A 26,898-nucleotide genomic window follows, 5' to 3' on the forward strand; every position below is an offset into this window, starting at 1 on the left:
CAGTGTCTCTTTTATGTTTTTTTATTTTGGAATTTCTACTTCTCAGAGGATACATTGACAAACAATATCCCCACAACACAGACATAATCTGATGAGCTGCAACAACACGAGGAAAATAAACACAAACAAGGACACCAAAAACCGATGTCACCAACCGCAGGGTCCCCCTTAAGGGCCACTTCACACATAGTACGAGTAAGTACAAATCAGGGCAAACCATGGCGGGACAGCTCGTACGAGTGAACCATGAAAACATCAAGCTGACAGGCAGGCATGCACGATCCTGCTGTGATGGTATCATGCATGCAACGGTGTCGTGCGAGCAGGAACACAGGGTGATCAGCTGAGGTGTGTTTCACCACATTGTGCCGCTGATGTGGAGTAAAAAAAAAAAAAACAGCTGTATAATTAGTGACTATCACTGGGTTGATGTAAATAATGCATAAAAGGGGACGCAATACAGAACCCTGCGGTTAAATAACCCAGGTTTATAAAACATAAATGCCACACATGGAATTTAAACCTGTAAGCTCTGATTACCAGACGGAAACTTTACGACTGCGCTACAATCACTGTCTTATAACAGGAGCGTGAAATGGATAAAATCAACAAGCAAATAAACATTTGTTTGTTTTTAAAGATAAAAAAAACGCAGTGATACCTCGCCAAATGGCATTTGTTACAGTGTATTTCTGCTGATACATGACTGAAAGTGGTGTATTTGTTGCACTGTTGGCTTGTGATATGGTCCTGTGCTGCACCGCTCATAGGACATGTGTGTCCTGTCTGAGAGACGTGACATTCCGATCGCCTGCTGTGTGTCCAAATGAACTGACAGTCTGTTTCAGCTGTAACAGCCTGTCAATGTGCATGCTCTCCAGCCTGTCGCAAAAGCGATATATGTTTTTATGAATTTCCACGTGAGGACAGCAGGCAGAGACACGTGCCTCATGGAGGAATGTTGTAAGTTCCTGTCCTTCTAAACACAGTAGGTGTTCTCCGGCTGGGACATCCAGGATCACATATCACAACAGCAGCCACTGTGAGCAGACACACTTTCCTGTCCATTCAGCGCCCAGACCAATGTGGTCAGGCACCTCCCCATGCTGTGTGCACTCAGACCTCACTGTCTGCCCCCATGTGATCAGATCTGTCCATACATATCAGCATTTTATGCAAGTGTGCTCCCCCCAGCACGCCACATGTATCAGGGGAGTGGGGGGAGCGTGACACACATGCACATGTGCAAGACACATGCACCACATGTGTGTTGCTTTCACACCACACTCGTGGGGGCACGTAAACAGGTTTCACATCCAGCTTGACAGGGATTTTCTGCTTACTGTTTTCGTGATGATAGTGCAAATGTCCACACATTTTCTAAGTCCCAAACGAGCGGTGTCAGATGACACCTGGAGTTTAGCTGACATCTGCCGCAAGATGGTACAAATGGTCTCTCACAGGACACACTGTGTCTTTCAGCCACTGGTGTGCCAAATAGTTGTAGCAACAGGCATGCGAGGCGATTTAGGCAGCTACAATTTTACACGTACTGCATACAAGTCCTGCTTCATGCGCACTTCATGTGCAATTCGGCCACATTCATACTATGTGTGAAGGGGCCCTAAAAATCGGTCCAACCTGCCTTCACTGCGCATACGTCATTTCTGTGTGTCAGCCACGGTTCACCGATTATCACCTCGTTTCTGCTTAAAACCGTACTCTAGTCATCATCTATCTCAGCGACAGATATCTGAAGCTTTTGTACATGTTATGTGTCGGACGCAGCCCGGAGAACCGACCAGCGTTTGAAGGACCCAGTATAAAATAAGCAGAGCACGGTACAAAGGATAACAGAATTTAATGAACATAACAGTGCTGTGATAAATATAAAAGTGCGCGGTCTGGCGTGGCGGATTTGCGGTGTGCTCCCAGCAGCACAAAACGGTCCGGAGCCAGAACCAGTTCGGACCCAAGGACCCCGCCGACACCCCCCAGGTGGCCGCGACAAACCGAGTCTGTGAAAGAAGAAATCATCATGTGAGTCCACACTCAACACACAGAGGGACCGCTCAAAGGTGTACAAACAGCAAACACTTCCTGGCTTAATTACTAATCAGCTTCCCACCCTGCAGGCATAGAACACCCTGTTCACAAAACTCCACAGCAGTGGAAGCTGATTAAACGACTACATACAGCTCAATATAATAAGGTGTGAGGGACACCATATTTACTGACTGTATAAATGTTAGTCACAAAATCTAACGTACCTCAGGAAGTGTGCTGACGAGCGTGAGACCTCACCCCCTCCTCTTTCACAGACCATGCATCAAACCTGGACGTTCTCTGCATCCACTGATGATGAGATGGCTCTCGAGACGACGATCTCACCCGTCTGGTCACAAGGTCGAGTCTCTGGCAAATACACACTGTGTACTCCAGTCTTAAATGCCACCACGTTCCAATCCATTTAGATGCACCACAGCTGTGAGTCCTGACGAGCCGCAGGTGATCAGCCTCAGGTGAACAGGGTGAGGTCCTGATAAACTCAGCTACACAGCCACTCAGTCCCAAATGCAAGCCACCTGGAAGGAAAAACAAAAGACAGAAACAAAAAGGCAGCCAGGCCCCCCAGCCATACAACAGTACCCCACCCTCACGGGAAGCCTCCCGGCAACCACACAAACCTGGCCCAGGAGAAACACCCCCCTCCAGGGACCATGGCTGGAAACCGTATCCGCATTCATCTTCCAACAGAATCTTCATCTAACAGAACGGTAGATGTCTTCTCCTCTGGCTGCATCTTTGCCCTTGTTTCTATCAGTCAATTAGCACAGGTGTGGCCAGGAGTTCTTGAACCTGTGCAGTCAGCCTTTGTCCAACCATGTTCACAGTCTGATTAGTCATAAAACAAAAAAGACAAACACAAACAACCAAAACACCCCCCCTCCCCAGAGGCCCGTTCCATCAAACCCCGGGAAGGGGAGAAAAGAAAAACCCAAACTTAAGCTTGCAAATAAAAATGCTAACACCCCCCCCCCTCCCCAGAGGACCGTTCCATCAAACCCCGGGAAGGGGAGAAAAGAAAACCCCAAACTCAAGCTAGCAAATAAAAACACTAACACCCCCCCCCCCCCCCCCAACGACATGTAGGGACCAACACCCCCCAGAGGACATCCTACCAGCTCCAGGAGTAATAACCACAGCCGAGGTCCCTCTGGGATCCAATGTCACCCACGGGGACTCCCAGCGCCTCCCAGAGGACCATTCCATCAACCCCAGGAGACGCCTCCCCTCATGACCAACGGACCCAGCCCCGGCCGTCTATGGCTAGATGGACCCACAGCCCTTTCCCCCCCAGAGGACACCACAGTCAAACCCTGAGGGCGGAAACTGGGGGGAAAAACAAAAGGAGAGAAAAAAAAACATACAAACAAAACAACCCCAACCCCACCCCCTTGGCGCAGTGGAAACTGGAAGCACGTCCAGTGTCACCAACCATGACTATACCCCAGAAGCCAACCGGGAGGAGTGGAACAGCGGTTATGGCAGACGGCACAAAACGGCGCCACTCCTCCGACTTCTAAACCAGCCACCAGCTGCGGGTATATCCCACTGCCCCAAACCTCAGCCACGCCGATGGCAGACGGCTCAAAGGCATGCTGAAGCCGGAGGTGGAACAGGGAATCAACAAACAACCCCCCCCCCCCAGGTGCAGAGGTTACCTGGGAAACGCCCAGCATAACCAAACTGCACCACTCCAGCAACGCCGACACTACGGCTCACACGGCTGGAGCCAGAGGAGAAGAGAGGGAACAAAAAGAAAATACCCCAAACCCCCCCCCCCTCCCGGGTGCAGAGGTTACCCGGGAAACCCCCAGCATAACCAAACTGCACCACTCCAGCAACACGTACGGCACACCCGGCTGGAGTCAGAGGAGAAGAGAGGGCATAACAAAAAACAAACAAAAAAGAAAAAAGAAAAAACAACCCAATTACCACCCCATCACCCCCCAGGGGACCGTCCCATCAAACCCTGGGGAGGTGAAACTAAAAAAAATAAAAAGACAGACTAACAGACTAACATAAAGTTGCTTGGGTCCTGTTTTGTTGCTCCAAACAGGCTGCAGGGTCACAACCCCAGACACTAACAGTGGAAAAAAAAAATAAATAAATAAAATCCCACACAAAAACCAACTCAGAAAACACCCACACAAAATGAACTAACACAAAACAAATAAGTGATTTATACCGTCAAGCTCAAACAAATGGAACACACCTGTTCCAACTTAAGAGCTTGACGGTAATGTGACTCAGTCACCAACAGAGGGAGCCAGAGTGCTAAAAATGAAAAACCCTCTTTGGTGACAGAGAAAACAAACGAGCTGCTTTTCTGTGCGCAGCTGTGTGCAACACACAACCAAAAATGTGATTCAACTAAATAACACCGGAGCTGACACAACAGACGCAGTAGTTATCATTACCCGGGGAAACGGGGCTACGACTGTAACACAGGAAGCACCGCGACCCGTGCCACAGAGCTCCGCCGTGCGCGTTCACCCATTACAGACCCACTCCTGCAGCTCCCGTTTAAACCTCTTATCCGGTCGAAGTGTGACGCGAAGCCATCGCCAGTCACACTCCACCACGACCCACGGATAAGGCACACACAGGAACACGGCTGCATGAGCGCTCAAATCAGTATTCAGTAATGGGTTCTCCAACGCGCACCATCCGGGCGGAGAGCACCCGCAACTGATCCGGATAACTTCTGAACATCTGCTGCTGCCTTCCCGGCGCGTTACCGTCTCTGCTACCGCTGGATCCGCGATGTTTGGCCAGAGACTACTGTTATGTGTCGGACGCAGCCCGGAGAACCGACCAGCGTTTGAAGGACCCAGTATAAAATAAGCAGAGCACGGTACAAAGGATAACAGAATTTAATGAACATAACAGTGCTGTGATAAATATAAAAGTGCGCGGTCTGGCGTGGCGGATTTGCGGTGTGCTCCCAGCAGCACAAAACGGTCCGGAGCCAGAACCAGTTCGGACCCAAGGACCCCGCCGACACCCCCCAGGTGGCCGCGACAAACCGAGTCTGTGAAAGAAGAAATCATCATGTGAGTCCACACTCAACACACAGAGGGACCGCTCAAAGGTGTACAAACAGCAAACACTTCCTGGCTTAATTACTAATCAGCTTCCCACCCTGCAGGCATAGAACACCCTGTTCACAAAACTCCACAGCAGTGGAAGCTGATTAAACGACTACATACAGCTCAATATAATAAGGTGTGAGGGACACCATATTTACTGACTGTATAAATGTTAGTCACAAAATCTAACGTACCTCAGGAAGTGTGCTGACGAGCGTGAGACCTCACCCCCTCCTCTTTCACAGACCATGCATCAAACCTGGACGTTCTCTGCATCCACTGATGATGAGATGGCTCTCGAGACGACGATCTCACCCGTCTGGTCACAAGGTCGAGTCTCTGGCAAATACACACTGTGTACTCCAGTCTTAAATGCCACCATGTTCCAATCCATGTAGATGCACCACAGCTGTGAGTCCTGACGAGCCGCAGGTGATCAGCCTCAGGTGATCAGGGTGAGGTCCTGATAAACTCAGCTACACAGCCACTCAGTCCCAAATGCAAGCCACCTGGAAGGAAAAACAAAAGACAGAAACAAAAAGGCAGCCAGGCCCCCCAGCCATACAACAGTACAACAATCATTTCCACATGAATTCAGCATTATTTCATCATAAAAGACGGAGAAAGCGATCAGAGAGCAACAGCCAGACGAGCTGCTGCTGCTGCCTTCATGCCGCCTCCATCATTTCAAAGCGTGAGTAGTGACTCACCAATTATTGCCTCGTTTCTGCTTTAAATGGCCTAATTTTTGCTTCAAACTCACTTCAGAATGATTTAAGAGGTTTTACCTTGTCCTCTGATAGTTAGTAGTCACATTATTCTCTTTGATCACTATGGGTGTAGAGAGTCAGTCTCAGAAGAGCTGTTGTGCTCCCAAATGATGCATGAGCAGTGAAGGCAGGGCGGACCAATTTTTAGGGGGCCATTCAGTCTGCAACCTGAAACAAACACAACATAATCAAAGTACAAAGTAAAATGGTATCAACTTACAGCTCCAAGCTATTTTTAACAAAACAGGTTCCAGGATTTTTGTAATTCATTTCTGGGAAAAGTTAGTGTACATCACGTTGTTTTTACTAAATGCCAAGTCTACATTACATTTTTAAGCCATGTTGCATTTTTCTGTATAAATAAAAACTGAACATCTTCTGATAAAAGAGAAACAAAGCAATAGTCTTCTGCAAGTGGACAGGGAAGATAGAACAAACTGGAGTTGGAAATATAGCAACAAAAGAAGAGCTGAAGAATTAATATTGCTAGTATTAAGGGCCCCGTCACACTTAGCACCAATGAGGACGAATGAAGCACGAATCAACCTGAATGGGGAAAAACAGCCAAAATTTGAGCGGCATTCATGAGGGACAGACATTCGTACAGCCGTGTACGAATGCTGTATGAATACCCAGAATGTGTGTCGAAGCCGCCTTGAATGATTTGCACACATTCGGAGTGCAGTAGCTCCAAAATCCAGATCAACTACACAGAGTGCAGGTCAAATGCAGACACAACACAGCACATAACACAAAAAAATAAAAACAGAATAAAATAAAAAAGACAAAGAATAAAAAGTACACAGCACAAAACCCAACATTGCTGACAGAATGCAGCAGGAATATGCAAAATGCTGCACCAATGGAACGTGTACATTGGTGCAGCATTTGGGTGGAACGTGTACCAATGGTCTGGGTGGAAGGCAAGCAAGGGGAGGGGTGTGGCAGAGCGAGGGCTGAGGTCCACACGTCTGAAGACCTGCCATGTCCCACTGCTGGATGTCACGACATCCAACCCATGAACTGATTACATGTCAGTTCATGGGTTGGATGTCTCACCACCCCCCCAAATTACATGTGCTCCCTCTCTCTGTCTCTGGAAATCAGTCGTTTAGGGGAATGGTGTGGCAGAGCGAGCACTGTGGTCCACACTTCTGAAGACCTGCCGTGTCCCACCGCTGGGTGGCTCTCTCTCTCTCTCTCGCTCTCTCTCTCTGTCTGAGAGAGAGCTGGATGCCCTGCTGACCAGACGGGTTCACACACATGCTGACCAGACGGGTTCATGCACGAGCGGTTCATGCACGAGCAATATAGCCTTTTTTGAAAGTTGATTAAATGCCTACCGAAAATTTTAACAAATTACAAGAAACACATTTATCGAATGAGAAAAGGACAACAAGCCAACATAAACGGGGGAGTTACTTGTGATTTAATTTTTATCTATGATAAAATCAGACATTTTATTGAACTGGACATTCTGCCAAACATAATATTGGCCATGCCCGTGCATCAGCTCAATTTAATCGATTTAATCGATTATTAAAATAGTTGTCAACTAATTTAGTCATCAAGTAGTTGTTTAATAACTTTGTTTTACCGCAAATGTTTTGTTTCTTCCATATAAATCAACTGTTTCTGTTGTGTGGGCCGCTGAAGAGGAGGTACTGCTGGCCCACCACCACCAGAGGGCACCCTGCCTGGAGTGCGGGCTCCAGGCACCAGAGGGCGCTGCCACCTCACAGGAGCAGCCGGGGTGACAACTGTCACCTACGACAGCTGTCACCAATCATCTGATCCGCATCGGTATATCAGCAAGACATCGTCTCCACCTCTTTGCCGAGATATCGCTCTACGGAGGAGGTAACGTACTCAGCCAATTGTGTTGTCTTCTTAACAGTAATACTTTGTTGCTTGTGTGCAGATAGTGAGTAGTACAGCTGGAGACTGTATTGGACTTTTTGGATAAGTACTCACATTCCTGCACTTACCAGTATTTTCCTGACGAAAGGTGGAGGTGGTTTTTCCACCATACGTGTTGCTGGGTGCAGGCGCACCCACATCTGACTGTTTTTGTTCCTCGCCAGCAGTACCAGATCCGACAAGCGGAGGCAGTGGCCACCTGGGAGTTCGGGACTTGGCGGCTCCAGTATTCCCGGGGTTCGGTGGCGGAGGAAATCGTGTGGTTCCGGTTCTGCTTTGGACAGACGTCTTCTATCTTCGACCCCTCCCACCTTCCCCGGAAGCATACATAAGCCCTCCAGAGCCGTACGGGGGTTGTGTGGAGACGTGCGCGGACGTTCTTATGCAGTGTTCGCTCGTCTTCGCACAACGTCCCGTCATGTACGCGACTGATGCTAGCAAAATAGCTTATGTGATAAATCTGCTTCGCGGTGAGGCACGCGCTTGGGCTACAGCGCTCTGGGAGCAAAATTCCCGGCTCCTTCAGACATATGATGGGTTTGTGAGGGAGTTCAGAACAGTGTTCGATCACCCAAATAGAGGAGAGACCGCTTCAGCCGTGCTGCTGTCAATGAGACAGGGGCGCCGGAGCGCAGCTGCTTATGCAGTCGACTTCCGCATCGCGGCTGCGAGGTCCGGCTGGAATAGCACTGCCCTCCGCGCCGCCTTCGTAAACGGACTGTCGTTGGTCCTGAAGGAGCACCTGGTGGCTAAGGACGAACCGCGGGATATAGATGGGCTTATTGATCTCGTTATACGATTAGACAATCGGTTAGAAGAACGCCGTCGGGAACGAGACGAAGGGCGTGGCCGGGCACGCGCCGTCCCTCTCCCTTCCAGCTCCGACCGAGCTCCGCCCTCCCCACGCTCCACGGCCTCTACGCTCCGTGTGGTTACAGCTCCCCCTGCTGATGAAGCTATGGACACGAGCAGGGCCACATTTAGACCACCGGATAGACAGAGGAGGCTGGTCCGTGGAGCGTGCTTTGTTTGTGGCTCGATAGAGCATCAGGTGAGGGACTGCCCCGAGCGGTTAAACACCAACGCCCGCCCCTAGAAACTGGGCTAGGGGTGGGTCAAGACATTCACGTGGGACACACCCATATTGCCACACGACTCCCAGTTACAATCCTTTATGAGGATTTAACCCTTCAGGCCCCAGCACTGGTGGACACAGGCTCTGAAGGGAATTTGCTAGACAGCAAATGGGCCAGGGAGGCAGGGCTCCCTCTGGTGGCACTTACTTCACCTGTGCAAGTACGGGCACTAGATGGCTCCCTACTCCCTTTAATCACACATAAGACACCTCCAGTAACTCTGGTGGTGTCAGGGAACCACCGGGAGGAGATCGAGTTTTTTGTGACTCCTGCCACCTCCCGTGTGATTCTCGGGTTCCCCTGGATGTTAAAACACAATCCCCGGATCGATTGGCCGTCCGGGGTAGTGGTTCAGTGGAGCGAGACCTGCCATCGGGTATGTTTAGGTTCCTTGGTTCCTCCCGGTTCCCACGCTAAGGAGGAGGTCAGAGTCCCGCCCAATCTCGGGACAGTGCCGGTGGAGTACCATGACCTTGTGGATGTGTTCAGTAAGGATCTGGCGCTCACCCTTCCCCCGCACCGCCCGTACCATTGTGCCATTGATTTGGTTCCAGGCGTTGAGTTTCCGTCCAGCAGTCTGTACAACCTCTCACGACCTGAGCACGAATCAATGGAGACCTACATCCGGGACTCTTTAGCTGCCGGGTTGATCCGGAATTCCACCTCCCCGATGGGTGCAGGTTTCTTTTTTGTGGGGAAAAAGGATGGCGGACTACGTCCATGCATTGATTACAGGGGGCTGAACGAAATCACGGTTCGTAACCGATACCCATTGCCCTTGTTGGATTCAGTGTTCACGCCCCTGCATGGAGCCCAAATGTTCACTAAGCTAGATCGTAGAAATGCGTATCACCTGGTTCGGATCCGGAAGGGAGACGAGTGGAAGACGGCATTTAACACCCCCTTAGGTCACTTTGAGTACCTGGTCATGCCGTTCGGTCTTACAAACGCCCCTGCAACGTTCCAAGCATTGGTTAATGATGTCTTGCGGGATTTCCTGCACCGATTCATCTTCGTATATCTGGACGATATACTCATCTTATCTCCGGATCCTGAGACCCATGTCCGGCATGTACGTCAGGTCCTGCAGCGGTTGTTAGAGAACCGGTTGTTTGTGAAGGGCGAGAAGTGCGAGTTCCACCACACTTCTTTGTCCTTCCTGGGGTTTATCATCTCCCCTAACTCCGTCGCTCCTGATCCGGCCAAGGTCGCGGCGGTGAGAGACTGGCCCCAACCTACCAGCCGTAGGAAACTGCAACAGTTCCTCGGCTTTGCAAATTTCTACAGGAGGTTCATTAAGGGCTACAGTCAGGTAGTTAGCCCCCTGACAGCCCTGGCCTCTCCAAAAGTCCCCTTCACCTGGTCGGATCGTTGTGATGCCGCGTTCAAGGAGTTGAAACGGCGCTTCTCGTCTGCACCCGTTCTGGTGCAGCCCGATCCTAGTCACCAGTTTGTGGTTGAAGTGGACGCCTCGGACTCAGGGATAGGAGCTGTGCTTTCCCAGAGCGGAGAGACCGATAAGGTCCTTCACCCGTGTGCCTATTTTTCCCGCAGGTTGACCCCGGCCGAACGGAACTATGACGTCGGCAATCGAGAACTCCTTGCGGTGAAAGAGGCTCTTGAAGAGTGGAGACATCTGTTGGAGGGAACGTCCGTGCCATTCACGGTTTTCACTGACCACCGGAACCTGGAGTATATCAGGACCGCCAAGCGGCTGAACCCCAGGCAAGCCCGCTGGTCACTGTTCTTTGGCCGTTTTGACTTCCGGATCACATACCGTCCCGGGACCAAAAACCAGAGATCGGATGCCTTGTCCCGGGTACATGAAGATGAAGTCAAAACGGAGTTGTCGGATCCACCGGAACCCATCATCCCGGAGTCCGCTATCGTGGCCACCCTCACCTGGGACATAGAGAGAACCGTCTGGGAGGCCCTGGCACGAAGCCCAGACCCCGGAACTGGGCCGAAGAACAGACTTTACGTCCCACCAGAGGCTAGGGCTGCAGTCCTGGACTTCTGTCACGGCTCCAAGTTCTCCTGTCATCCAGGGGTGTGAAGAACCGTGGCAGTTGTCCGGCAGCGCTTCTGGTGGGCGTCCCTAGAGGCCGACGTCCGGGATTATATCCAGGCCTGCACCACCTGCGCCAGGGGCAAGGCTGACCACCGCAGGGCATCGGGACTGCTCCAGCCGCTGCCCGTGCCTCATCGCCCCTGGTCCCACATCGGCCTGGATTTTGTCACGGGCCTCCCACCGTCCCAGGGCAACACCACCATCCTCACGATAGTGGACCGATTCTCCAAGGCGGCCCACTTCGTGGCCCTCCCGAAGCTCCCGACTGCCCAGGAGACAGCGGACCTCCTGGTCCACCACGTCGTCCGGCTGCATGGGATTCCAGCAGACATCGTCTCCGATCGCGGTCCCCAGTTCTCCTCGCAAGTCTGGAGGAGCTTCTGCCGGGAACTGGGGGCCACAGTGAGTCTCTCATCCGGGTATCATCCCCAGACCAACGGGCAAGCAGAACAGGCCAATCAGGAGGTGGAACAGGCCCTGCGTTGCGTGACGGCCGCGCACCCGGCGGCCTGGAGTACCCATTTGGCCTGGATCGAGTATGCCCATAACAGCCAGGTGTCGTCAGCCACCGGCCTCTCCCCTTTTGAGGTGTGTCTGGGGTACCAGCCTCCTTTGTTTCCGGTGGTTGAGGGAGAGGTCGGTGTGCCCTCGGTCCAGGCCCACCTGCGGAAGTGCCGTCGGGTGTGGCGTGCCACCCGTTCTGCTTTGCTAAGGGCCCGGATGAGGACGAAAGCCCATGCAGACTGTCGGCGGATCCCGGCCCCTGCGTATCGGCCAGGGCAGGAAGTGTGGTTGTCAACAAAGGACATTCCCCTCAAAGTGGACTCACCCAAACTGCAGGATCGGTCCATTCAAGATCCTCAAGGTCATCAGTCCAGGCTTCAGCTTCCGGCCTCACTGCGGATCCATCCCGTTTTCCATGTGTCCCGGATTAAGCCGCATCACACCTCACCCCTCTGTACTCCGGGTCCGGCACCACCTCCTGCCCGGATCATCGATGGCGAGCCGGCTTGGACTGTGCGCCGGCTCTTGGATGTCCGTAGGATGGGCCGGGGCTTCCAGTATTTGGTGGACTGGGAGGGGTATGGACCCGAAGAACGCTCCTGGGTGAAGAGGAGTTTCATCCTGGAGGTAACGTACTCAGCCAATTGTGTTGTCTTCTTAACAGTAATACTTTGTTGCTTGTGTGCAGATAGTGAGTAGTACAGCTGGAGACTGTATTGGACTTTTTGGATAAGTACTCACATTCCTGCACTTACCAGTATTTTCCTGACGAAAGGTGGAGGTGGTTTTTCCACCATACGTGTTGCTGGGTGCAGGCGCACCCACATCTGACTGTTTTTGTTCCTCGCCAGCAGTACCAGATCCGACAAGCGGAGGCAGTGGCCACCTGGGAGTTCGGGACTTGGCGGCTCCAGTATTCCCGGGGTTCGGTGGCGGAGGAAATCGTGTGGTTCCGGTTCTGCTTTGGACAGACGTCTTCTATCTTTGAGCCTGCCCACATGACACCTTTTGTGATTTGACTTCATTGTCTACTATTGTAATCTGTCGTGTTTGTTGTGCTTATTTCACAACAGTAAAAGTGCTATTTGACTTCCTCCATTGTCCGTTCATTTGCGCCCCCTGTTGTGGGTCCGTGTTCCTACACTTTCACAACAGTTTCTGCAGCACGGCTTTGCTTTGAATCTTGAACCAATCGAAGCAGTGATTTGCAGTCCGAAGCAGTGATTCGCAGATCGAAGCAGTGCTTTGATCTGCGAATCACTGCTTAGATCTGGTGCTTTGTTGATTGAGTGTGTTATTTTGCTTAATCTTAATTTTCCCCACTAAAACCCCAAAGAGCATATGTCTGTGAGTAACATTTACCTTTTTATGTTAATCTGACCTGTTATGGTCTTCTGAAACAGTTGATAGTTGTATTTTCTAACTTAAAAATGGGACGGATGCTAACGCGTTAGCATGTCTACGGCGTTTTCAATGTTGAAGTTAGCATTAAGCTGTTGCAGCTGTCAGCACATTTGTTTTCTGTATAATAATTCATGGCTCAGCGTTTGTTGTCGTAAAAGAGTCAAATGTATTACAAATTGTAATATTTTATTCATTTGTTTGTATTTATATATCAATAATAATAATAATAGAAACAACAACAATAATAGTAAAAATAACTAATAATGCCACAATACAGTTTTAGAGAAACGGACAAAAAGAATCTGATAAAACAAAACAGAAAATTTAAACCATCTAACAATAAACATAAATAAATATAGAAATAACTGTTTCCTGTGAACACCTAGTGACTCTTAAACCTCCACTTCATCCTTGTTTTATTCATTTTAATGACCATTTGTTTCGGTCAAACCACATCTAAGCTGTGTTTTTACACAAGAAAAAAATAAAATGCAGTAAACTGCACATTTTTGTCTTTTTTCATGAAAATATCTTATTAAATATAAGATATTACACTTTCGTCAGGCCTTTAAAATACTTTCGTGGCCTCTTGCTGTAACATGTTGTCAGTGGTTGAGATAGTTGCTGTAGGCATCTAAACCTGATGGAAATCTCTTTAGTGTGTCGGTGATGTATGTATGTGCAAAATAAAACTACTCCAGGTATGTTTTTGACGAGAATATAACATAACTTTGTTACAAGGTCAAACGCTGATGTTGTGTGACAAAGGCCTTTTAATAATAACTCGCTTAAAGAAATAATGGCCAAACTCACATGTAAGTAAAAAAAACAAAATGATTAATCCAAAAAATTATCGACCGATGAACTGATTAGTAAAATAATCGTTAGTTGCAGCCCTAATGTTTAGGCTGAAATAAAATATGTCTTTCCTAAAAAATCAAAGTCTGGATTTCAAAAAAGAAGAGAAAAAAGGACAGGGAAAGAAAACTAAATGAGGGAAAGCAGCTGCTAACCAAATTCTTTGAAAAGAGAGGTGAGTTTGACAACTAGCTATATTGAGTTGGGGGGGTCTGGGGGACCAAATTGCACCATTTTCTAGAAAAATTGTGCAATTTGGTGCATTCCTGTGCATTTTAACAGATGGGAATGGTGCAGTTTGGTGCATTCCTGTGCATTTTAACAGGATGGGAATGCACCAAATTGCACCATTTTTCTAGAAAATGGTGCAATTTGGTCCCCCAGACCCCCCAACTCAATATTGCTCCCCCAGCTTTAAAAAGGGTTCTGACTCCCAGGTGTGATCTAAGGTATACATGATTTAGACCTGGTTTGACTACACATTAGAAATTTGGTGTTTGCGTTAATAAAAAAGAACATAACAGTGTGTGTGTGGGGGGGGGAGTCTTCAATATGGCTAGTACCTAGGGCCCAGAATTTGGTGCTAGGCCCGATTGTAAGCCCAAGTCCGATCCCACTGAGTTACCGGCTGAACAACAGTAGACACATATAAAGTAAACGAACAACATACACTCTGAAAACCCCCTACTGGTTAATTGTTTCACTGTATTTTTAGTATAGGCAGTCTGGCTTTCAAAATTTTGAGATGGACAGTTTGAAATTTTAAAAGTAAACTGACTTTATTGTCATTAGGCATACATACATACAATGAAATTTGCCCTCTGCATTTAACCCACCCTAATCGCAGTTAGACACAATCCAACCAATAGGAGCAGTGGGCAGCCACAGTCTGGTTCCCGGGGACCAACTCCAGATGTAGAGATGCCGCCTTGGTCAGGAGCACAGAAAGGAGCAGACACTAAATAAGCATGCTTTTTAACTGTGGGAGGAAACTGGAGTGCCCGGAGGAAACCCACGCAGACACAGGGAGAACATGCAAACTCCACACAGAAAGGCCAGCGATCCCATGACTTTCTTGCTGTAAGGCACCAGTACTAACCATTAAGCCACGGTGCAGTCATATACTGAGTAAATATGTAAATAAATAAAAATTCCCTTATATGCATGATGTTCACTTTGTTGAATAACCTAGTCCAGTAACCCTAAAAGTACTGACATGTTGTTTTAGCCCTCAGGGGTCCAGAAACATAAAGCACCATTGATTTGACTTGCCAACGAGTCAATGGATCCCTGGATATCAAAATGTAGTGAACTCAAAGGGAAAAACTTCAAATATTGATTCTAATTTAACCATTCCAGTTATCATAACACTTATGGTTATTTGTGTATTTTGGGCTCAAACATGCCAAATTTAAAAAGCCATATGTATACTCCACTTCTCCAAGGGTATGATTATATTATTTGCACCTTTTCCTGGAACATGACCAAACCGTTGTTGTTGGGTTTGTTTTTTCCCTTCATAGCAGTTATTTCATGACAAAAATCAGGCAAAAACTCTTAAATAACATTAAAATGGTCTCACTTATAATGAGTGTAAAGTAACAGATGTGCTGTTTTCCTAGTGGTCATGAAATGTATCAAGCGTCATATAGACACTGTCCAGTGTCCTTCATATATCAAGTTACCAATAGGAGACCGCAGGCTCGTTTGAACCCTTCATGATATCACGGGATTTGACCACTTACAGGGACCTCCATTTAATATATACACACCATAACTTCACATGGATAAATGGTGTACTGTTTTGTTTTCCACTGCAATCACCAAAGCAATTGCGAAAAGTATTTTTTTTTTGTTCGGTTCCCAGTGGAGAAGAAAAGATGAAGCGAGTGAGAGACGTTGTGTCAGTAAGTATTAGCCTACACAGCTAACCAGAGTAGCTCTGCTCTCTCACTTGCAAAACCGCCTCGACATGTTTGGGCTCCGAATCATAAACAAACCACAACACATGTCCACTTTCCCACCACATTGTCACTTTTTCTTTGCATTTTCACGTTGTTTGCGTGTAATTTGCCCAAAAACCCTTTGAAAATGCCGTGGTTGGTCCTCCGGGAATAGAGAAATTATGTCATATGCATCATATTGTACCTCTTTAGTGCCCTCCCCAAAACAAGACTGCGGTCCCCTATTCAACACAAAGAAACAATGACATATTATTACCTTCTTTTTGATGAGGAAGCAGATTCTTACATCTCAGTTTCTACCGTTGCAGTCTTCCACTTACTGCAAAATGCTTGCAAAATGTTTGAACCAATTATTTTGTTGTGTCCAGTATACATCATTTTGTATGTCCAGACACATCCTATTTATTTGTGTTTCCATGGCAGACGTCCCAGGCTTTGGAGCCACCTGGCCAGTCAGATTTTACTGGGAAATCAAAGATTTGGGCAGCACTTCAATTTCCAGGAAAACCACGTTGTCAGGGTCACTCCTACTATAGATTGGCTCAACCTGATCTCTGGCCATCCATGCAGACAGGTTCTGAGCCCTGACTCAGTGTTGTTATAACAAGATAACTGGGAATGTTGGCCTGGGAAGACAAGAGAGCATGCATTTTGAAATATATTGGCCACATGCGACTAACTGCATGTTCTGGTTCTTTGTTCATTTCCATTATGTTTGCATTTGGCATTACTTAACTTATATATATTTTTTCTTTTGTTCTTTTATATTATTATTTGAAGGGATTAACTGGTTGCTTTGTTTCTTATTTCTTTTGTTTCAGTAAAGGGACCCGGCAGAAAGTTAAGTCTGCCAACAGATCTTAAGACTGATCTTGGTACGGTAGGCGAAAGCCAGAAGTTTTCATTTGTGTTCTTTTAAGTCATTTTGTTTCTGCTTTACTCACGTTTCCACGGCTTTTATGTTACTCGTCTTTTCACCCAGTTTTCTTGCCACTCTCTCTTCCTGTTCAATCAGCCTATGAGATTTTTGACCTCAGGCGTTCGGCAACTTTCCCCAATAATGTTTTACTTTTTTCTTCTACATTTTGCAAATGTTTATAAAGGTGATAACTCATGCGCATATTTAAATTTGAGGCTTTCTCTCACTCCATCATGATTGGACCATCTTCTTATTTTTCACAAGCTTTCCTCCATTGACAGTGTTTTCCTACAGTGATTGGACCACTCACTATCTCTGTCATTGTAACTGGATCATTTCTCTCAAACAGTCTTGTATCCATTTTGACTGGATCATCTGCATCACAGAGACTGAACATCCCCCCCCTACATCACTAACTAAATGCACATTAGTGCTGCAGGTTCCTTTGCTTTTTTACAGCTTCACACGTTTCTTCCTCTCAAAACATCTGCATCTTGAACACTAAATGTGCCACTGCTTCCTTATTTGTGTGATTTGCCAAATTTTCTAACCTCTCTTTATCTGACAGGTAAAGCAAAATGTCTTAATAACACTGTTTTCCAACCTGTTTTTTTTTTTTTTTTGGGGGGGGGGGGGGGGTATTTTTTTCTTTTCTTTTTAGCTAGATTTGAAGATTAAAGGTTAAAATGAACAAGTTTAATTGTGGACCAGACCAGAATTCTTCTTATCATCAAGGATGGAGCATTTTACTGAAGGAAAAATATGAATACAGTGGTCCCTCGCTATAACGCGGTTCACCTTTCGCGGTTCACCTATTTCTTAAACAAATATTTGGGCCTGAAAACAGGTTGGTCTTATTTTTCTACTAAGGTTTGAACTTTGAGAGTGTTTACACACGAGAGAAAAGTGAGAAAATGTTAATGCCTGTTTGAGAAAAGTGTATAAAGTGTGTAGTGAGGGGTTCTCCAGCCTTAAAACGTCTATAATAATTGTAAAAAATAATGCTGACTACTTTGCGGATTTTGCCTATTGCGGGTTATTTTTAGAACGTAACTCCCGCGATAAATGAGGGACCACTGTATACATAAAGCTGCACAGAAAATAATTAATCATCAAACTGAAACAATATTCAGTGGAACTACACTACATTTCAATAATCATTTATCGGTGTATAAATTAAAATCTTAACAGCTTTCTGATAAAGACATAGGGCCCTATCTTCCACCTGGTGCAAAAGAGCGCACAGCGCGACACAAGCATACTTGGCCGTTTCCATCTACTTGCTTTATTTCCTTTTATGCCCACAACATGCCAAAGACTTGAGTTTTTCCGGCCTATTTGCCCACATCACCCTAGTTTTTGGTCGGATTTTATGCCACATACACAGCAATCTGTGGTCAGGCAAACACAAACGCACTTGCGGACTGTCAAGATAGGGCCCAAAATGTGCTGTCATGGCAGTTTGTTACAGGGTTTAATAGTGTGTGTGTGTGTGTGTGTGTGTGTGTGTGTGTGTGTGTGTGTGTGTGTGTGTGTGTGTGTGTGTGTGTGTGTGTGTGTGTGTGTGTGTGTGTGTGTGTGTGTGTGTGTGTGGCTACAGTGCAGTGCCATTCTTACTTTTAAGCCTTATTTATGCTTCTGTGCCAACCAACTGAATCAGTGTCAAAGCCCACAGAGAATTCTGCCATGACTTTTGTGCAACACACAAAAAGTGTAGCAATGTCAGGTAAAAACAAGAAGCCATGCAAGATGTTGCACAGGTTCCCTCTCTCTTCTGTTGCTTTGCGATGATTCTAGCAGATCACAACAGCGCCATTTAGGATCTTGTCTACCACATTGCTGCTGTAACAATATGAACGTTCATGCCGCCACAGGCCTCTACAACATAACAAGTACTGTAGCAGCGTTTGACACAGAACCATAAATCAGCTTTAACATGTACCAATCTCCTGCAGAACATCCAGGGGCAGTGACTGATTCACTGCATCTCTGTTTGAAATCCTCGGCACAACACTGTTAAGCCGCTCACAGCAGTGCTATCACGCGGCTCTCGTACTCCCTATTTTGTACAGTTTTCATTCCTGGCATTGCCCTGGTACATCCTGCTGTGAAATGGACAAGTTAGCAAGCAGACTGGGGGCACCCTGGAGTTTTTCATCTTCATTTTGTAAACGAATCACTTGAGTATCAAAAAGAGGAGCAGGAGTTTTTGTGACACAAGATTAGCGTCAACGATTTGAAAGATAAGCAAAACAAAGCACAGCCTAATGTATTTACTAAAGGCCCATTTACACGAGCATACCTTTGCTTCACGCAACAACACGACCTGTGTCGTGACGATCCCACCTGCTGTGTTCACAGCTGGACGCCGTTCTTTGTTCTACCAGCTGCCACGCGCTCTGTACTGAACGCTGCATATATAAAATAATTATTTTGTGGCAGAATAATCATTTTTTCAGCAAATTGGCCGTTGAAAAGGGCTCTAATCACTTCCTGAATCACAGAGTAGGCTGCAGCCAGAGCCGTTTGCATGTGCGCATCTACAGTAACAAGCAGCAGAAAGCATTTTGAGCCGTCTAAAAAGGTAATTATTTGACTTGTTTAGTTATCATGGCTTGATAAAATGGTTGCATGTTTTTTCCTTTTTGTGTGCAGCTGTTAAAGTATTTATTTTTATGTTTATAACATTTAACTTCTTGTTATAATCCTTCAGACGAGCTGCACTCATATGCGATCCGCTGACATCCCCACTCGCTCTGTTCACTTCTTGTTTACTCCACTTGACGAGCTGCACGTCGTGTTGGAGATTAGATCGCGCCACATAGCACAACATTTGTGCGTGAAAGATTTTTTGAACATTTCAAAATTCTCTGTGTGCAATAGCACACACCAGCGCCCCTCTGGCGTCCTGACTGCACCCGTTAAAGACGAGTTTACTCTGCAGCACGACACATCACGACACAGGTCGTGATGTGTCGTGAAGCAAAGGCATGCTTGTGTGAACGCCCCTTAACTGTTGCAATGCTAATTGTTTCCTGAAGTTATGTAGTTGCTTTGCAGCGAAGAATTTTAGACTTGAATTGTTTTACCTTTGCGGTTTTATGTTGTTACATATTTGTGCCTCAGGACAGGCGAGGCTGCACTGTTCATGTGGACCACCATGAAGGACATAATGATGGAAGCCCAGAGCTTTTTGTCTCAGTGACAAAACTGATGACGAGGGTCAGGACTGATAACTTGCATACTGCCAGCAAACTCCTGTTAAATATGTCAACAATATCTATAGCAGACCGAACAAACTTTACTGATGGGGTGATTTATATGACATTCAGATATGTTTTTTCCTTTAAATTTAGTTTCATTTTTTCAGGATTATCAGTATCAGCCGGAATCCACTGTTCCTAAACAGGAACAGCTTCTTACTGCTAGAAGCAGGGTTTTCTAACATTTCACAAAAGAAATAAAGACAAAGTGGAGATGAAACAAACCTATTTGGTGCAAAATCTGACTGAATGAGGACTTTTCTCCTTTTGATTTTCTTACCTCTTTCCTGGCTTATATTGAACAAAGCAGCATTTGCAGTTTTCTGTAACATTTTCCTCTCCATTCTCTGGTCCCAGCATCTCCTTCCTTTCCTGATTAATACTTATTTCAACCGAACCCTGTCCCATTCACTTTCCCTTTCTCCCTTACTGCCATCTTTACTGTTGACAGTCTGATTTTCAACATTGGCTGCAAATAATATCCCACTTCACAAGTCATGCAGTGTAATACTGAGTCTCAGCATGAAGCTTTATTGTTTGAACAGGTGGTAAAATGTTCCAGTACAGTGAAAACCTCAACAACTGATTTTGAAAATGGTCCTGTTCCAAGACTTCATGACTTATGAAGATTGGGGGGGGCAGTGGATTAGAAACTCTTTGAAAGTCTCGTGTTTTCCCTCTTTGCGTTGTTTGCTAATGCTTTGCCATTGTTACAGATCATGTCAATGGACATTGCACTAGCCCCACCTCCCAGCCCTGCTCGGCGGGGAAGCCTCGTGTCCCGATGGGTCCTGAGGGGCCACGGCTTACCCGCAGAGGCCCTGGCCGACCGCCTTTCCGCAAGGCCCAGTCTGCTGCTTGCATGGAGATCTCTTTGCCTGTATCCCACACTGAAGGTGTGTGCTTGTCTTCCCTTCCTAATTCCCAAACCCCATCCCTAAAGCCTTATAACAGCATCTGTCATTCAAGTGCATGCTAACATCTTATATTTGGGTAACTAGATTTAGACCAAGCCTGATGCATATTGATATAACAAGCATATACTAATGCAAGTTGCGAGATTGCAAAACTCTCCCCATATAGTGCATCAACATCAACTGGTCTCAGTTCACTGACAAGGGACCATGAGTCAAGCTCATGTGACCATGAATAGGATATTCACACGTACAGTTGTGCTCAAACATTTACATACCCTGGCAGAATTTTTGCTTTTTTGGCCATTTTTAAGAGAATATGAATGACAACACAAAAACTCTTTTTTTTTCCACTCATGGTTAGTGGTTGGGTGAAGAACAACTGTGTTTCCTCTTTTTTAAATCAAAATGACAAGAGGACTACCCAAATGAACCTGATCAAAGGTTTACATACACCTGTTCTTAATACAGTGTATTGCCTCCTTTAACATCAATGACAGCTTGGAGTCTTTTGTGGTAGTTGTGGAGGAGGCTCTCTGATGGTAAAGCTGCCACTGAATATGTTTCGGACTTTATTTACATCAATTACAAAGAAATACAAACAATATGGCATTTTATGGTAAATCTGCATGGAGTAGACAGTTCTCAAAAACTGAGTGACTGTGCAAGAAGTAGAAGAGTGAGGAAAGCCACCAAGACACCCAGACAACCCAGAAGAAGTTATAGGCTGACGTGGCTGTGATTGGAGAAATTATGCACAGTGCAAGCTTTGCATTTTGTATCACCAATTTTCCATCTTCATGATGAAGTGTTATAGAGGAAGATTTTCTTAAAAAGATGACCTGAATGTTTAGCTACAATTTGCCAGAAGGTACATCTGAGATGCAAGCCTAGATTTGATCTGTTTTGGTAAAAGAAAATCCTTCTCTGCTCTACTCCACTATGAAGCTAAGAGTAGTGATGCAAAATGCAGAGCTTGCACTGTGCACAATTTCTCCAATCACAGCCACATAAGCCCATAACTTCTCCTGGATTGTCTGGGTGTCTTGGTGGCTTTCCTCACTCTTCTCCTTCTTGCATAGTCACTCAGTTTTTGAGAAATGTCTACTCCATGCAGATTTACCATAAAGTGCCATACTGTTTGTATTTCTTTGTAATTAATGTAAATAAAGTCCAAGACATATTCAGTGGCAGCTTTACCATCAGAGAGCCTCGTCCAAAACTACCAGACTGTCGTTGATGTTAAAGGGGGCAATACACAGTATTAAGAACAGGGGAATGTAAACTTTGGATCTGAGTCATTTGGGTAGTTCTCTTGTCATTTTGATTTTAAAAGAGTTGTTTGACAATAAATGGCTTCACCCAACCACTAACCATGAGTGAAAAAAAACCTTTTGTGTTGTCATTCATATTCTCTTAAAAATGGCCTAAAAAGCAAAAATTCTGCCAGGGTATGTAAATGTTTGAGCACACACACACACACGCTTGCACTTTGACTTAAATGTAATAAAACAAATGCAACCTAAGTAAACAGTTAAGCAGACAGTTTGAAAAAACTGTAATTTATTTCTGATATATTTATTGAATCAAACAAAACAAAACCCTATCAACAATTTCATCCATGTGGAAAGGTAAATGCCACAAGTAAATGCTAAATTTACAAGCTGGTTATATCGCTGGTAATATGAGCAACTGCTAATAAATGTATGGAATGCCTGTTGGTCAGTTTTTGCCATCACTATGGTGAAATTTGGGCCATTCTTCTTTCCAGAGCAGTTTTAGTTCTGCCACGCTTGAGGGTTTAGAAACATGAAACACCTGTCTGGAATTCTACCAAATACACACACACACACACATATATATATATATATATATATATATATATATATATATATATATATATATATATATATATATATATATATATGGGGACTGTCAATAAAGTATAGGTCCTTTTTATTTTTTTCAAAAACTATATGGATTTCATTCATATGTTTTACGTCAGACATGCTTGAACCCTCGTGCGCATGCATGAGTTTTTCCACGCCTGTTGGTGACGTCATTCACCTGTGAGCACTCCTTGTGGGAGGAGTCGTCCAGCCCCTCGTCGGAATTCCTTTGTCTGAGAAGTTGCTGAGAGACTGGCACTTTGTTTGATCAAAATTTTTTCTAAACCTGTGAGGCACATCGAAATGGACACGGTTCGAAAAATTAAGCTGGTTTTCGGTGAAAATTTTAACGGCTGATGAGAGATTTTGAGGTGATACTGTCGCTTTAAGGACTTCCCACAGAGCGGGACGTCGCGCAGCGGTCCCAGGCGCCGTCGTCAGCCTGTTTCAAGCTGAAAACCTCCACATTTCAGGCTCTATTGATCCAGGACGTCGTGAGCGAACAGAGAAGTTTCAGAAGAAGTCGGTTTCAGCATTTTATCCGGATATTCCACTGTTAAAGGAGATTTTTTTAATGAAAGACATGCGGGCGGATTGCAGCGTCGGCTCGCAAAAACCAACACACAAGTTACAGTAACTTTATAGGGGGTGTCAAAATTGGCATTTTTTTAATTTCAGTTTCACGGCAGCATATCATTTTAAAGTACCACAATTTGCCCAACTGAGATATCCCATAATTGCTTGCGCACCAGAGAGATGCTGCAAAATAACACTAAGAAATTACATGACGACATTTGCAAATGAACATTGTACAACCAAAATGTAACTTTTATGCCTTTCATAACATTTTTAAGAGACTGCTGTATGAGAGCCTGAAAACTTGCTAAAACAAATATTCCAAATATTCCATGTCTGCTACATTTAACCTGCGTGAAACTTCACAACAGAAACTGAATTTCAAACATTTTACATAGTATATTTAACTCTGGAAGCAGGATGTTAAAGAGCAAACTTCAGTTTCCTCCAGAATGACATAAACATGAAGCGATCGTGGCTCACAGCGATTCCCCACCCACTGTAAATAATGGTGAGCTTCTTGCAAGTTTACATAAAACAAACACAACAACAACATCTACTGTATGAACCCAGATCATATATTCACGAGAGTTTTAGACACAATATACAAAGAGATTTATCTTGTTACGTTAATGCTGTTGTTCGTGTGCAGTGCAGCAGTTAAACTGCAGCCTGATCAGACAGTGTCAATGCAAACTGTGATATATTGCGACATTTTTCGGGATTTGAAACCTCAATACCACACACAAATTACAGTTAGTCTGTATACACTCCCATCCAGTAGATGGCAGTGTTGTCTGCATTTTGAGAGAGGGAAGTAGGAGGAAGTGATGAGAGCAGCTCATTTGAATTGTTCCATAATGCCTTTCGGCATGTGTCTGTTTAATGTCAAACCTTCACAGTTCGTGCATTACTTTACAACCCCAATTCCAATGAAGTTGGGATGTTGTGTAAATGTAAATAAAAATAGAATACAATGATTTTCAAATCCTCTTCAAGCAAAAAACTGAAGTTTAATTTTCATCTTCCTCAACGCAGTTTGAAGATTTTTTTTTTTAATTACATTGAAGTGAAACCTGCAAGTTGATTTGATTAATAATTGTAATTTGGTCGAAAGTAACATCACTTCAATTAACGTTGGGAAACTCATTTGATTTTCCCAACCAAAACCTCTGTGCAGCTTGTTGCTTTCACAGTATGTGGTGACTTACAGGCCATAGGCAGAGTTCATGTCCAAGCTGGTGATTTGTTGAGGAGGTTCTCCATCCACCCACAGCAGCTGAATTACCAGCTCTGCCTGGTAGCCAGGAGGGACCCGTACCACCCGGTCCTTCACTCTGAAACCAAAGAGAAAAGTTCACAATAATGTACAACCCCAATTCCAATGAAGGTGTGTAAAATGTAAATAAAAACCGAATACAATAATTTGCAAATCCTCAAGACATTTAATGTTCAAACTGATAAACTTTATTGTTTTTGGGCAAATATTTGCTCATTTTGAAATGGATGCCTGCAACACGTTTCAAAAAAGCTGGGACAGCGGTATGTTTACCACTGTGTTACATCACCTTTCCTTTTAACAACACTCAATAAGCGTTTGGTAACTGAGGACATTAATTGTTGAAGCTTTGTATGTGGAATTCTTTTCCATTCTTGCTTGATGGATGACTTCAGTCCGGGGTCTCCGTGGTCATATTTTCATTGGGCAACAGGTCTGGACTGCAGGCAGGCCAGTCTAGACATTGCTTGGATGGCAGCATGTGTTGCCCAAAACCTGGATGTACCTTTCAGCATTGATGGTGCCATCACAGATGTGTAAGTTGCCCACACAATGGGCACTAACACACCCCCATACCATCATAGATGCTGGCTTTTGAACTTTGCGCTGGTAACAATCTGGATGGTCTTTTTCCTCTCTTGTCCGGAGGACACAACATCCATGATTTCCAAAAACAATTTGAAATGTGGACCCATCAGACCACAGCACACTTTCCACTTTGCATCTGTCCATTTCAAATGAGCTCAGGCCCAGAGAAGGTGGTGGTGTTTCTGGATGTTGTTGATGTATGGCTTTCGCTTTGCATGGTAGAGTTTTAACTTGCACTTGTAGATGTAGCGACAAACTGTGTTAACTGACAATGGTTTTCTGAAGTGCTCCTGAGCATACGTGGTAAGATCCTTTACACAATGATGTCAGTTTTTAATGCAGTGCCCCCTGAGGGATCGGAGGTCATGGGCATTCAATGTTGGTTTTCGGCCTTGCCGCTTACATGTTGAATGTTCTCCAGATTCTCAGAATCTTCTGATTATATTATGGACTGTAGATGATGGAATCCCTAAATTCCCTGCAACTGAACATTGAGAAACATTGTTCTTAAACTGTTGTACTATTTTTTCATGCAGTTGTTCACAAAGTGGTGATCCTCACCCCATCTTTGCTTGTGAACGGCTGAGCCTTTTGGGGATGCTCCTTTTATACCCAATCATGAAACTCACAATTAGTGTCCTCAGTTCCCAAACATTTATTGAGTATTGTTAGAAGGAAAGGTGATGTAACACAGTGGTCAACATACCACTGTCCCAGCTTTTGTTGCAGGCGTCCATTTCAAAATGAGCAAATATCTGCACAAAAACAATAAAGTTTATCAGTTTGAACATTAAATATCTTGTCTTTGTGGTGTATTCAGTTGAATATAGGTTGAAGAGGCTTTGCAAATCGTATTCTGTTTTTATTTACATTTTACACAACGTCGCAACTTCATTGGAATTGGGGTTGTAAAACTAAAACATATAGCTGATATTTTCATGGTGTAAAAACGACAGACGTGACGTTAATTGATTCATTAATTAATTGATTAATTAATTAAAGTTGTCTCAAATTAGTTTGTTTAAAATGTTAACCATAAGTCTAAACTGCCTTGCTGTACATGTCTTTTGCGACAGGTCTGCATTTTTTTTTCTCTTCCCTTTTTCCTCTGTCTGGTCACAAGATCTCTTTTGCTGAGAAAACGCTGATCTTAGACAAAGTGCTGGCTCATTGTTGTTTATGATTGCTTTTGAATTTATTCAAAAGTATCAGTAGCTGCCAGTGTACTGTAGTCAATAGTAAAGGTTACTGGTTCAGCTGTAACTTCTGCTATTCTTTTTTTTTTTTTTTTTTTTAGGGGTTTATCAGTTTAGCTTCAATTTGCGAATTAACGGTTATCTGTTAACCGTTAATTCGCCTTATATATATATATATATATATATATATATGCCCAACAGGCAATCCCCCTCTAGCTGCCACCTTATCGTGGTGGGGGAGTTTGCGTACCCGGATGATCCTAGGAGCTATGTTGTCAGGGGCTTTGTGCCCCTTGTAGGGTCTCCCAAGGCAAACAGGTCCTAGGTGACGGGTCAGACTAAGGGCAGTTCAGAAGCTCCCATGACCAGTAAAAAAATCAAGGACTGAGACATCGCCTGGTATGGCAGAAATGGGGCCCCACCCTGGAGCCAGGCCTGTGGTTGGGGCTCGTGCGCGAGCACCTGGTGGTCGGGCCTTAGCCCATGGGGCC

General features: G+C 45.3%; 1 protein-coding gene across 10 annotated transcripts in view; it reads left to right on the forward strand.

Moving 5' to 3' along the window:
• stxbp5l (syntaxin binding protein 5-like) overlaps positions 1–26,898 on the forward strand; it is a 773,590-nt gene that overhangs the window by 653,535 nt on the left and 93,157 nt on the right. For 7 of the 10 annotated variants that reach the window (XM_034186799.1, XM_034186804.1, XM_034186806.1 and 4 more), the window contains 2 exons: positions 16,605–16,658; positions 20,682–20,861. In XM_034186799.1, coding sequence (XP_034042690.1) covers positions 16,605–16,658; positions 20,682–20,861 — 234 coding nt within the window. Of the gene's footprint in view, positions 1–16,604; positions 16,659–20,681; positions 20,862–21,048; positions 21,094–26,898 lie in introns of all 10 variants that reach the window. The other 3 variants (XM_034186803.1, XM_034186805.1, XM_034186808.1) reach the window with 2 other exon arrangements.

This window comes from Thalassophryne amazonica, chromosome 14 (assembly GCF_902500255.1).
Source record: "Thalassophryne amazonica chromosome 14, fThaAma1.1, whole genome shotgun sequence".
Classification (NCBI taxonomy): Eukaryota; Metazoa; Chordata; class Actinopteri; order Batrachoidiformes; family Batrachoididae; genus Thalassophryne; species Thalassophryne amazonica.